General features: G+C 35.5%; 1 protein-coding gene across 1 annotated transcript; it reads left to right on the top strand.

Annotated features, from left to right (window-relative positions):
- The first annotated feature begins 1,348 nt into the window (after positions 1-1,348).
- On the top strand, positions 1,349-1,840 carry LOC138337859 (uncharacterized). The gene has a single exon (XM_069288295.1). It carries the CDS (start codon positions 1,349-1,351, stop codon positions 1,838-1,840), a length of 492 nt encoding a protein of 163 aa, XP_069144396.1.
- The last annotated feature ends 11,542 nt before the right edge of the window (positions 1,841-13,382 follow it).

The following is a 13,382-nucleotide window of genomic DNA, read 5'->3' on the forward strand; positions in this document are numbered from 1 at the left end:
CTTCCAGACAGCTCAAGGTTTATGAGAAAAATTATCCCACTCATGACCTGGAGTTGGCAGTTATGGTGTTTGCACAAAAGCTATGGAGGCGTTATTTGTATGGAGTGCACGTGGATGTGTTCACAGACCATAAGAGTCTCCAATATGTGTTCACAAGAGGGAGTTAAATCTACATCAGCGGAGAAGGTTGGAGCTGTTGAAGGATTATGACATGAATGTGCACTACCATCCAGGTAAGGCTAATGTTGTAGCTGATGCTTTGAGCAGGATGAGCATGGGAAGTACAACCAACATTGAGGATAAGAATAAGGAGATGGTGAATGATGTACACAGTCTGGCCACAGTAGGTGTGCGATCAGTTGACTCTACTAGTGGGGATGTTTCAGTTCATCCTAGTTCTGAATCATCCTTGGTAGTTGAAGTCACGAAGGGTCAGCATCTATATCCTGTGTTGATGGAGCTGAAGGAATCAGTACTTATGAAGATGAATGATTCTTTTGCTTTGGGAGGTGATGGCATACTTATGTATCAAGATAGTCTGTGTGTACCAGATGTGGATGATTTGTTGACCAAGATTATTGCAGAGGCACATGGTTCCACATATTCCATACATCCAGGTTCCACCAAGATATATCATGATCTTAAGGAGATTTATTGGTGGGATGGTATAAATAAGGACATTGCGGAATATGTGGCCAAATGTACAAATTGTAAGCACGTTAAGGAAGAGCATCTTAATCTTGGTGGTCTGACTCAGCTTATTAAGGTTCATAACTGGAAGTTGGAGTCCATTAATATGGAATTCGTGGTTGGTCTTCTGAGGACTAGGAGGAAGCATGATTCCATATGGGTTATTATGGACAGACTGACTAAGTCTGCCCACTTTATCCCTGTGAAGTCTACCTACAGAGCCGAGAATTATGCGAGACTCTACATTGATAAGATTGTGAGATGTAATGGGATTCCTTTGTCTATTATTTCATATAGAGGAGCTCAGTTTACTTCATATTTCTGGAGATCTCTCCAGAAGAGCTTTGGTACGCAGGTAAAGCTTAGCACTGCCTTTCATCCTTAGATAGATGGGCAGGCAGAGCACACCATTAAGACATTTGTGGACATGTTGAGAGCATGTGTGATTGACTTCAGATGTAACTGGGATGACCATCTGCCTTTAATAAAGTTCTCGTACAATAATAGCTATCACTCCAGCATTGGGATGACACCGTTTGAGGCACTATATGGTAGGAGGTGTAGATCTCATGTTGGGTGGTTTGATGTTGGAGAGTCATCCATTTTGGGTTTAGAGATCATTAATGAGGCCGTAGAGAAGGTCTGAGTGATTAGGGACATGTTGTCTACTGCTTATAGTCGGCAGAAGTCATATGCTGATAACAGAAAATGGCCCTTAGAGTTTGATGTTGGTGACCATGTTTACTTGAAGATATCACCTATGAAAGGGGTGATGATATTTGGTAGAAAAGGGAAGCTGAGTCCGAGGTATGTTGGGCCATATGAGATCCTACAGTGTGTGGTTGAGGTGGCCTATGAGTTAGCATTGCCTGCGGAACTAGCTTCTTTTCATCCAATCTTTCATGTCTATATGTTGAAGAAGTGCCTAGGTGATCCACTATCAATGCTACATGTTGAAGGTTTGGGGGTTGGTGCAGACTTGTCTTATGAAGAGGTACCTATTGAGATCTTAGACACACATGTCAAGCGGCTGAGGAACAAGGAGATTGCCACAACGAAGGTATTCTGGAGAAATCATCTTGTTAAGGGTGCTACGTGGGAGGCTGAGGCCGACATGAGATCCTGCTACCCTCATCTTTTAAGCTCTTGAGGTTAGACTTCCTACTCTTAAGCCTATGTTCCTTATCTCTATGTAATTGTTGCTATTGCTTGAATGTGCATAGTGATTTTATTATGATCTTATTGGCATTACGATATGAACTGGTAGTGTCATTCAGGGATGAATTTTCCTAAGGGGGGGGGGGATAATGTAACTACCCTAAAATGAATATGATAAATACTTAAGGTGTCAAGAATGCTTGCGATTAGACAAAGGTTCACACGAATTTATACGAGTAAAACCAGACCTCAGAACCCTTAATACGACCAAGACAACTAACCTGAGGAGTTAGTTGAGCTTGGAAAGGTTGGAACCAACCATGTGAGTCTCTCAAAAATGAAGATTTAATCGAAAGTCTTTACCAGACTTAAAAGAGGAAATTTTAAGTTTTGAGGGTCCAGGGGTAAAATGGTCTTTTCTAGGCCAAGGGTAATATTGTAATTACCTTGAGTAATTAATAAATTAATTAATTTATTTAATTTAAAAGATAAATTCGGGTTGGGGTGACCCAAAGTGACCCATTTTCGCAAATGGGGTGTCACTCGGGTTCGAGCCCTACTAGAAACATCAAATTAAGGATTTAACTGATGCTTAAAAGTCTTTATTTTTAAAGGGCATAATGGTCATTTAAACTAAGCTAAATAAATCAGATTCTATAAATTAAATTAAACCTTACTTTGACTAAATTCAAACCTACACTCCTAATCCTAATAAATCTCTTTCACATCACTCTACTCTCTTTCACATCTCTCAACTCTGATTCTCTCATGCTCTGCCTAACAAAAGAAAACCCAAACACTGTTTAACAACAAAAGTTCTTCACATTTGAAGAACAAACACGAAAATTCTAAGAAAGCAAGTTAACCAAAAACGTTAGGCAAAAGGGAGGTGTGGTCCGTCAAGAATTGGTGAAAGTTTTGGTGTTGGACGTGATTGGAGAGGGTTTTTGAAAGAAGGTCATATTTGGATTAAACGTCAAAAGGTATGGGTTTCTTCTCTCTTGGTCCCTTTACCAAGAGGTCCCTTACAATTCAAGATACTCACTCCGAAACTAAGGTTTCCCCCCATTGCATGTTCTTGTCACTAGCTCCCAAATGTCTTTGAAGGTTGGGTTTGTGTGGTAGATTTAGGCGTGTATGATGTTTTTGTATTGAATGTGAATATGTTTATGTAGGTGAAATCATGAAATGACAAGTAATGTATGATAAAAAAATGATGTCTGTGGGTGCACGTTGGCAGTGAAGTTTGGCAGTCAATGAGCTCACTGTTAGACGTATGAATTAACAAGTTGATTATGTGTATTTTATGTGTGAAATGGGTATAAAATATGATCTTCACTGTAATGAAATATGGTTGATTTAATAACAATATTTTAGCCAAATAAACTTATGAAAGATGCACCTAAAAATGTATCAAAACTATTTATGAATGCACCCTTCTAATCAGGTGAAAATATTGATGAAAATGAGTTGAAGAGTGACTAAAATTTCCAGCAACTATGCAATGTTATTTTAGGCTATAGCTTAAACAAGAAAACTGGAAATTAACGCATTTCAATGAGGTGAGGCCACCAGGATTCAAACCTGTGACCTCACCCATTAGCTATTGTATTCGCGGAAAAAAAGGAAAAGAAAATGGGGCTTAGGGGAATCGAACCTAGCTACGGGTTTCGAGAGAAGGGAAAAATAAAATGGGGCTAAGGGGAATCGAGCCTTGCTAATGGTTTTGCGAGAAGAGAAAAAGAAAATGGGGCTAAGGGGACTCGAACCTGACAACTGTGAATTCGCAAGAAAAGAAAAGAAAAGAAAAAACAAAGGGGGCTGGGGGATTCGAACTCGCGAACTGGAGGAGAAAGAGAAGAAAAATAATTAACCAAATAAATGGGAGGATTGGGATTAAAACCTACAACCTCCCAAGCCCCTAGCAAAACTAAATTAAAATAGGAGGCTGTAGGGGTTCAAACTGACAACCTCCCTATTCCAACGAATTAAATGATAAAAATCAAAGAGGCTGCGGGGGGTTTGATCCCAAAACCTCTTGGTTTGGGCAAAAATTGGCAAAGTGATGTTAATGAAAAATTCAAAGGGGTTGTGGGGGTTCGAACCCAAAACCCTTTGGCAAATTTAAGAAGAAAATCAAGTAGAGAATTAAAGATATATTATTAATGTTGAGTTCAATCTAGAGTCCCAATGTCATGGAGATTAAACATAAAATCAATGAAAATGTAAATGTTATCCAAGAGATTCGAACTTGGGTTCCCTTACTCAAACTTCCGTAATTATACATAAGTCATACATTAACAAAATATCCAAGAATAATGTTACCTACTTAGATCAAAATCAAGATCTTTACATATAAAAGATATATAAGTCTTGTACTACATAATCTTAGGAAATTAAGAATCACTTAACGAACTATGAATGAAGCCCCATGGCTTGTATGTATAGACACATAAGTCTAACATACGTTCAAAAGTAAGTGAACTTAAGAAGAATTAAATGAGATGATGAACCCTAGGAGGGTTAAGTATGAGTTTAAGATACCCTAAATGGCCAAGTGCATTGGCATATGATGAGATGAACTATGAAATGATGAAATGAAAAATGAAATAATGAAACCCTTGAAGGGTTAATTAAGGGTGTGAAAAACACCAAATGACCAAGTGTATTGACATCTCATAAAATGACACGTAATAAGAGTTGAGTAACTATGAAAAGCAAATGTCATAATCATGAAGAATGTTGTGAAAACATGATATGAGGCTAATGTAAATAATGAAAGCAATCTGAAATGAATCTAACTAAATGTTACCAATATGTACTCACCTATGAGAGTGTAAGTTAATGAAGAGACCTTTCTCTGTAAACACTCTAATGAGAGTATTGATCTTAACACACTCAATACGAATAATGAGATGAGAAGTCATCTAATGAGCTATGATGTCCTCATACTAGAAGCCATCTTCCATAACGTATGAGATGAATGTAATGAAACTTTATACTAAGCATCGATAGACTAGCTATGAGTGGTGATGCCTTCTTTCAGGAAGGCTGGAGGTTTACGCATTTCTCATGAGATGAGAATGTCCGACTTGCCGGGTATGGATCTCCTTACATCTCATGGTCTTTGAACAAAGATTGCCAATATAGGGATCTTGCAGGGTTAAATTCCCATGTGCGCTAGCATATTATTGGGTCACTTTGTCCGATGATTCCACCTCTTTTCGGTATGGGGGAGACACTGGATATCATAATGCTCGCATGATCTATGTCAGTTAAATTTAAAGTTCCCAATGAATGAATGAGGACAGCCTCAAATGAAGAACATAATGAAATGAATGATACCAAAAAGTGTTAGGATAGTATAACCAAGAGGTGAGCTAGACTCAGGTAATGACATTAGGTTATTCTTGATCATTGCATAGCAAACCTGATGAAAGTCTTAAACTACACCCTAGGTATAGCCAATGTCCACTCTAGCCTATGAACGAAATGAAATGAAGTACGTTTGAATGAATGAAGCAGACTCTGTGTCTGCTAATGAAGACTCCCTAGTTGAGCACCCGGATGTATAGCCCTCATTTTGGAAATTCTTAATGTCAAGTCTATGATGATGCATGTTACTCTCATGGAATGACTTTCCTAATACACATTTGGGAAGCTCATGTACTTACCTAATCCAAATTTGTTAAGTTCAGTGACTTTCATAATCCAAATTTGGCAAGTCCACTGGCTTGACTTCCGATAATCATGTTGTTAGGAAAGATCTATTCTTTCTCATGCATGTCCTTTGTGTGTGCTTGCACATACCCATACTTAGTACAAGTGTGTACTACCCTATACAACTCTACTATTTTAGGTGCAGGCACAGGTGGATGATAGACCTACATGATCGTCGTTGCAGATATCCGGACTTTCAGCATTCATCCGGTCCTGGTAGGTCCTCATGCTTTAGAGGATGCTACCATTTTACATTCTAGTTTAGTTTTAGATCTATTCTTTCTCATGCATGTCCTTTGTGTGTGCTTGCACATACCCATACTTAGTACAAGTGTGTACTACCCTATACAACTCTACTATTTTAGGTGCAGGCACAGGTGGATGATAGACCTACATGATCGTCGTTGCAGATATCCGGACTTTCAGCATTCATCCGGTCCTGGTAGGTCCTCATGCTTTAGAGGATGCTACCATTTTACATTCTAGTTTAGTTTTAGAGTTGATTTGTGGAGCATGTTCCACTAGCAGTTCTTTCTTATTTTTATTTAGACTTTGTATTGGTGCCATTTTGGCAATTATACACTTAATACTTATTGAACTATTTCTTTTAGTTGCTTATCTATTAATGTGAGACGGTTGATGATGAAAAATTATGAAATGTTAAGAATGTTTAGCAAGTATTTTAAAGAACAAAAAGTTTTAAATTTTCTGCTAAAATTAACCTAAGTGAGGTATGAATAACGCAAGTAGGCTTTTCTGCGACCTCTGAGAGATTAGCGAAGCCGGTCTTGTCTGGGGTCTAGATTCCCATCCTGACATCTAAGAACCTCCAAGTGAGGGGAGGTAGGAGGTTTCATAAAGCGACATACTACATCAACTACAAATAATATATTTGATATCCAATATGTTAAAACTATTCCACTAGTCTTTTGAAACAAAATTGAATCCACCTTTTCCCATCATCAAACTTTGATAATTTGGTTCCATCCTTCATTTGGGTGTTCAAAAGGTTTAACTTGAACAGGTATGATAATCTTCTTAGAATAATTTTATTAAGATATGAAGATTCATTAAATTATTTGGAGAAAATTGTCAAATTCCCCCTCGACATATACCCAAATTTACAACTACACACTTAAAGTCCACGAGTGTCTTATAACCCCTTGAACATTTCAAAAATGAAATCATAACCATATCTATGGTGGCATGTGAGTTTCACGCATTTGACACGTGGAAACGTCATCATTTATATATTTTTTAAATTTTTTATATTCCTTTACTTTTTTTTTATTTTAACCCATCCCTTCTATCACCAAAGAACTTTCACCATTTTCAACATTACTAAAACACCATAAGTTCATCAAAATTGTGTCTTTGAAGAAGATAGGTGAACAATGAACTGAGTATTTGATGAATATAGGTGAATGATGATATCAGAATATTTGAACATTGCTTTGAAAATCTAAAAAAATTAAAAAAGAGAAGGAATAGGGGAGAGAGGATGAACAAGGAAAATTATTATTGCCATTAATGGAGGTCACCGAAGCTCTTGAGGAAGATGAGGAGTCTTTAATGTCTTCCACATCATCATCAATAATTTTAAAGAGGAAAAGCCCGATTCACCGATGATTGACAATTAAATTAGATTGATAGCGATAATTTTTGAGGTGTAGTTGATTAACTATGATTTGAGATTGATAACTAAAGGAACTATTAGGGGGAAAATGAATTTGAATTTAAGCCAGATCCCCTAGATGATAGTTCTTAAAAGGCAAGGAAGAAGAAAAATGGTGTGCCCCATTTTGCAATTTCTAGTGTTGCCTCCCAAATTAGGTGAACATACAAACATAAATCGGTCAATGAATTCGGGAGGATTGTTTCAAGAATCCTTGAACCCTATAGAGATTAAGCACTTAATTTTTCTCAAATCAGATCTAAAGTATTTTGAGGTGATATGAATATGTAATTTTATCTACAATTGATTTAGGTTGATTGGTTTTGCAAGAGTTTTACATGAGTTTAAAAATTTGTTTGAAATCAAATGAAGAATTCATTGGAGATGGTGCTGACAACAATGACTTAGACATGGTACAATATGAAGAGATTTGATTTTTATTGATATGGAGAAGAAAGAAAACAAATAAGAACAAGAAATAATTTAAAATAAATATATTTACTAAAAATAGATACTTAAAACGAAATTTTAATATTGTTTTGGATGCTCACTCTTTCAAAAAGAGTGAGATACACTCACTTTGCCAGCTAAGCGTTCAGGGAGGTAATAATTTTAGTTTTGTAAAATTCAGGGGTGTGATAGGACCCCCATAAAGTATGAGTGTGTAGTTTGGAATTCGGCTATAGATTGGGGGAGGGGGGGGGGGGGCTTTTTGAATTTTCTCAATAGTTTGCCAAAATTCTAGGTCAAAGCAACATAACATGAGCCATGTGTCCGGCATTTAAAACTCAACATACTTTGCTTTGCTGGAAGTTTCACATAAACATAGTTTATTAGCTATCAATGTTGACACCTATTGTTTACCCTTTCATTTTTAAATTATTTCATTGGGCCTCTATTATAAATTTGTTATGTATTAATAAATTAATTGCTTTCTTAATATAAATATGCTAATATTGTAAAAAAAAAAGATAATAGACACCTAGCGAACTTGGAATAAGAAGGAAAATTCCTTTAATTTTCCACCTAAACTTTATGTATTTCAGTTAATTTGATTTATTATTCCATTATTCCTAATAAACTCAGCAACATCAATAACCCATGCCCAACATTATCCCTTTACCCCTCAGAAGAGAATTCAAATCAACCCTAAGTCCTAATCTCTCTAACTCATCAGACATGTCATTTGCTATAAACCTGAAGATCTTTTCTATGTTTTTCTAGAAAATTACCATTCTATCCTCTCTTCGGCTCGATAAGTATCCCGAGTCGTGTGATCGTTTGCGAGGCTTGTTTTGAACATGGATAAAAAACATTGAGCTTTTTTTGGAGTTTCTGAAGATTTTAAGTTTATATAAGTGACTTTAATCAATATCCTGAGCTATGATTTTTTTTAAAAATCTTTTAATTTCAGGAACTTTGCACTATGGAATTCGGTCTACGGGCATTGTCATTTTCAATTAAAAAACTTTTACATTGATTTGAGAAATGAGTGAGATATATAGGTGAATTTACGCTAGTCATTGAGTTTTTTCAACTTTAATTCCTTGCCTGAGGTGAATTTCATAAATTCCATTGGATCAAGGAGGAGATTTTAGGCCTAGGTGAATTCTTAGTTTATGTTTTGGGGGTTTAGAGAGAAGTTTTTTTTTTGTGTGTGGAACGACATGTGGTTTTAATATTATCGGGTCAAGTAGACCTGTGATTCATGTTATGATTATTCCAATGGTTTTTGGAATGTCAAATTTTGTAGGGTAGCATATTTGGTATGTGCGCATAGAACATCAAACAAATCTTGGGTGTCCATTTGGAGAACTTTAAGTCTTGATGTTTCATTGTCACTTTGATGAATTTTTTCTTGTCCACTGTGAGACCTTAGGTGCAATTACATAGTTTGTGATCCTTGTACATTGTGATCCCTGATTCCTTGATGGGATCTGATAGGTCTTAAACCTTTTCCATCGGTATCGGGTACTTGGTGTCGCAATTGCATAAATCAAAAGTGGGATTGACTTATTTCCTTGTTCTTGATCACGTAGACGGTAATTCAATCACATAGAACAATGTACATGGGCATGACTTAATTTCCCAAAACGTGATTCATTCTCCATTCTTATATTTTTGGTCTTAAGAGCTCAACTTAGACAATTTATAAAAGGATGTTCAAGATTAAGTTGTTGAGTAAGTTTTTTTTACCTCCAAAACTTCATATCCATCTATTATTTTGCGATTCTAATATCAAAATAAATGATATCAAATTCAAATTTTTTGAATTTTTTCATGAACTTGTGTTTTAGTAGTTTTGACTTTTAAATATGATATCTAACTCGTTTAGGTTTTTCAGGATGAAGTTGTTGTGGATGTTATTTTAACGGCAAACCTTCATGTCCATCTATTATTTCACGACTCTAATATCAAAATAACTGATATCAAATTCAAATTTTGGAAATTTTTTCATGAACATGGGTTTTAGTAGTTTGGACTTTTAAGTATGATCTCTAACTCATTTATCGATACCCTTTCGCATTTATGCTCCTAAATTTTTGGGTAACATCTTTTTTTGTAAAATTGAGAATTACCCTTAGTCCTCAGGTTGGACATATTCGAGCAATTTGAGACAGTTTTCAAAAAGCATTATGAGTATCATGGTTCATATTTTCTTATGAGGATTCTATACTTTATTAGATTGTGTGGATTGTGAGACTCTTTTTAAAGGGAAGGCTCAGGTAATAATTTAATTTCTTCACTTTAACTCAAGTGGAACTTCTTTTTTTTTTCAATTTGACAAAATGTGTTAGACCTTGTTTGATGTGTCTTAATGATGATAGTAATGGGGAATGGTGAGGGTGTACATGTGTACCTATTAAAAAGTAAAGACATGGATTCTAGAGTAAGACATGCAAGATTTGTTTTTGTTGAGCTATTGTTGAGTATTATGCCCAGGGGTTGACCTAAATGAAGGTTATGATCCTTTATTCATTATATTCCATGATGATTTTTGAATTTTGATGTGCTACGTGTCATCCTCTTCTTATACATATGACCTTGCTATTTGTATTGCTGCTGAGACTCTAAAGTGAGATGACACATGTGGAATTGATGAAAAATAGAAGGACATGATAAAAAAAACAAACAACGAAGTGATGTGATATGATGATGAGAGAACGATGTGACACAATCTGATATGATCACTGGTGCTTGTACTAATATGTTTCTTATAGGTCTCGACAAGCTGATGAGTAGCAAATTTGTATCTGTAGAATAAACATGAATCATTTCGTATGACATATACATTGCATTGCACCTCATTATTCTTAATTGATATATATATATATATATATATCTATGTATATATATATTAGTGATATGTTATAATCATAGTTAATTAGTTGGGAAAGTTGACTTGGTAATGTTGAGAGTCTGATGATGTTGTTTATAATTTGGCTTACTTCAATCGTATATGTCTTCTATTACTATTGTAATTGTAACACCTTAAATTCAAGAAAATATAAAAAATACAGCATTCCAAGACTTGATGCAAGAACAACGAAAGCCACCGATGGTCCGTGTTCTAACACAAGTCAGTAGGTGGGGTTCGTCGTTTGGCACAAAATTCTTATGATCTCTGACCCCACTCACAATCAACCCGCATGGTCCCTTATTGGACCTAGAGACAGTAGGTGAGGTGAGCAGGCAATTTGAGGGAAATGATTGTTGGGTAAACTTAAAACGATCCTATCTTTTATCACAAAATGAATTAGGTGGACCATTACATATAAAATGAAAGATAACTGCCTTTTTCCAATGCCATCGAGTTTGCTCAAAAATATCATATCAGAGTAACAAGTTATGCTCATTTAGTGAAGTCCTTTCAGAAAGAGCTTGAAAGATAACCCCTACCAACGGTTGGTAGGGCAAACGATGATTCGTGAGTTCTATAGTAGGTGGCACTCATCATATTTAAGCCAGGGTAATTTTGATCCTTACCTCTATACGTTGGGAATTCCAACTATATCATTTGATTCCTAAAATACGTCATTTTACTTACTCTAAGCCTAATAACTTAGCCACACTTACCCAAAACCCTTATTCTCCAATAATCACCCAAACTTGGAGCAATAATAATAAGAAAATGTCGACCAAACCTCCTAAGAACAATAAGCAATGTTCTTCAAAGTTTCAGCCACTAAAATCGAAGGATTTCTCCGTAGATTTAGTAACCAAGTATGTGGGATTTCACTTATGGGTTCCTTTCAGCCACTAGGTCCCTAGAATTGATAATTTCGTTGATTCTACATAGCTTGTAGGGATTGTAAAATCTTGGGAAATTTTTTATGATTTCAGATACTATATAATAAATAGTCTAAATATCCATTTTTCTTTGAAAGTTTTCTTTATTCTATATATGAAAATCAGAACCCTAGTTTGTGTAAATTCTCTTAGTTCATGAATTATACTTGCTAGGTAAGTTAAAAAGATAATCACGCCCCTGAATTCAAATGTCACATTATTAGTACATAAATGTTGCATTATCACATTTCATGTCAATATTTTATCTATTCAATATTTTAGTTACATTTGTATCATATACATATTGAGTTATGAGTATAGTTAGCACCCAGTTGGACTAGGGTTCAGCATACCCTCATAGCCCTCGAACTACGTTCCCCTATAGGATTATAAGTACCCTCTATTGGACATCATATTAAGTCATCACACCAGTCATGCCTTTATACCTCTAGGAAGGTATATTGGTCATCTTAATGGGGCATGTACAAAGGACTCCATGTTTAGTTCACATGGTTTTTTTATCGGTTAGTAATAGCTTCTAGAGTTACATTCTTAGTTCATTGGACCATATTTTTCGTATTTACTTTACAAATCAGTTCAATAAGTTATTTTTCATTATCATAAGTTTGTCATTGCATTCAACTTAGATTTTTAGTTATGTTTCAGTTTTTACATTCTTACTTAGTTTATGTTATTGCTAAATTATGCATGGTTTCGTCTACATGTAATTGTCAATCTTAGTATCCATATCATACTCTTTTCTACATCTCATTATGATGTAGTTTTAGGTACTCAACATCCAGATCACGCTTTGAAAAAATTTTGGTCCACAATCAGTAGCTTCAGTGGTGAGTCGTCATATGGAGAGGTTAAAAGACATTCTTCCATTTTAGTCTTTATTTTCAGTTTTTGGTTTTGTTAGAGTTAGCTTGGGGGAGGGGGATGTCTCGAACAACTCAATTTAGTTAGAGGATTTTCATACAGAGTAGTATATTAACCTTGAGCTTTGGGTGATTTTTGAGTTATCAGTAAACTCTTAGTATATTTTATATATTAAGACTCTATGAGTTTCGTTCCCCATTTTAATATATCCACTACTTTTAGCTTCCGCATACTTCGTGTGATACTTATTTAACTTTAGTAGGATTATGATGGGCCAGAAACATGGTTAACTTGGGGTTACTGGTGATCCTAGGTCCTGTTTAGTCTGGGGTTTGTATCGGGGCGAGATAGTAATTGCTAGAATTTTCTTGATTCTTATTTCTGTGAAGTTTGTAGTATTTGAAGATTCGGATAGTTTGTCAAGGCTAAGGGTGCACCACTTTTTTATGGTAAGCTAAGGGTATTTGATGATTTCCCATTGTTTTTGTAGTACTAATTTTCTTTCTTTTCTAAAATTTTGTAGAGTACGGGCTTGAGTACTCTTGATTATCCTCCTACGTCAGAGTCAAAGGCTGGAAGTTAAGAGTACATGAGGTAGCTTGTAGTTGTTCCAGGAAAGATCACATACCTTTATATTATATCTTATTTCTATTCAAGAGCTTGAACACGGTAGGTAAATTCTATATTAATGCCTTATGTCCGTCATTTATAGTTTTATTAGTAGTGACCTTAATTTATTTATGACTTGATGACAGTGATAATTTAATCACCTAGTTATTTGTTTGGTTTTTACGAAAATTTACATATTTTGGAGCACTTCTACCTTGAACAGTTAATTTTCATCAAAGTTTCGGAGCTGGTGGCATGGTAGGCACGACTCTTAAGGCATTTGATGTGAACTTGTGCGATTAGACTAAGTTTGACCTTGGTGAACACTCTTTGTAAACATGCTTGAATGAGAATTCCA

The sequence above is a fragment of the Solanum lycopersicum genome, chromosome 8, assembly GCF_036512215.1.
Source record: "Solanum lycopersicum chromosome 8, SLM_r2.1".
NCBI lineage: Eukaryota > Viridiplantae > Streptophyta > Magnoliopsida > Solanales > Solanaceae > Solanum > Solanum lycopersicum.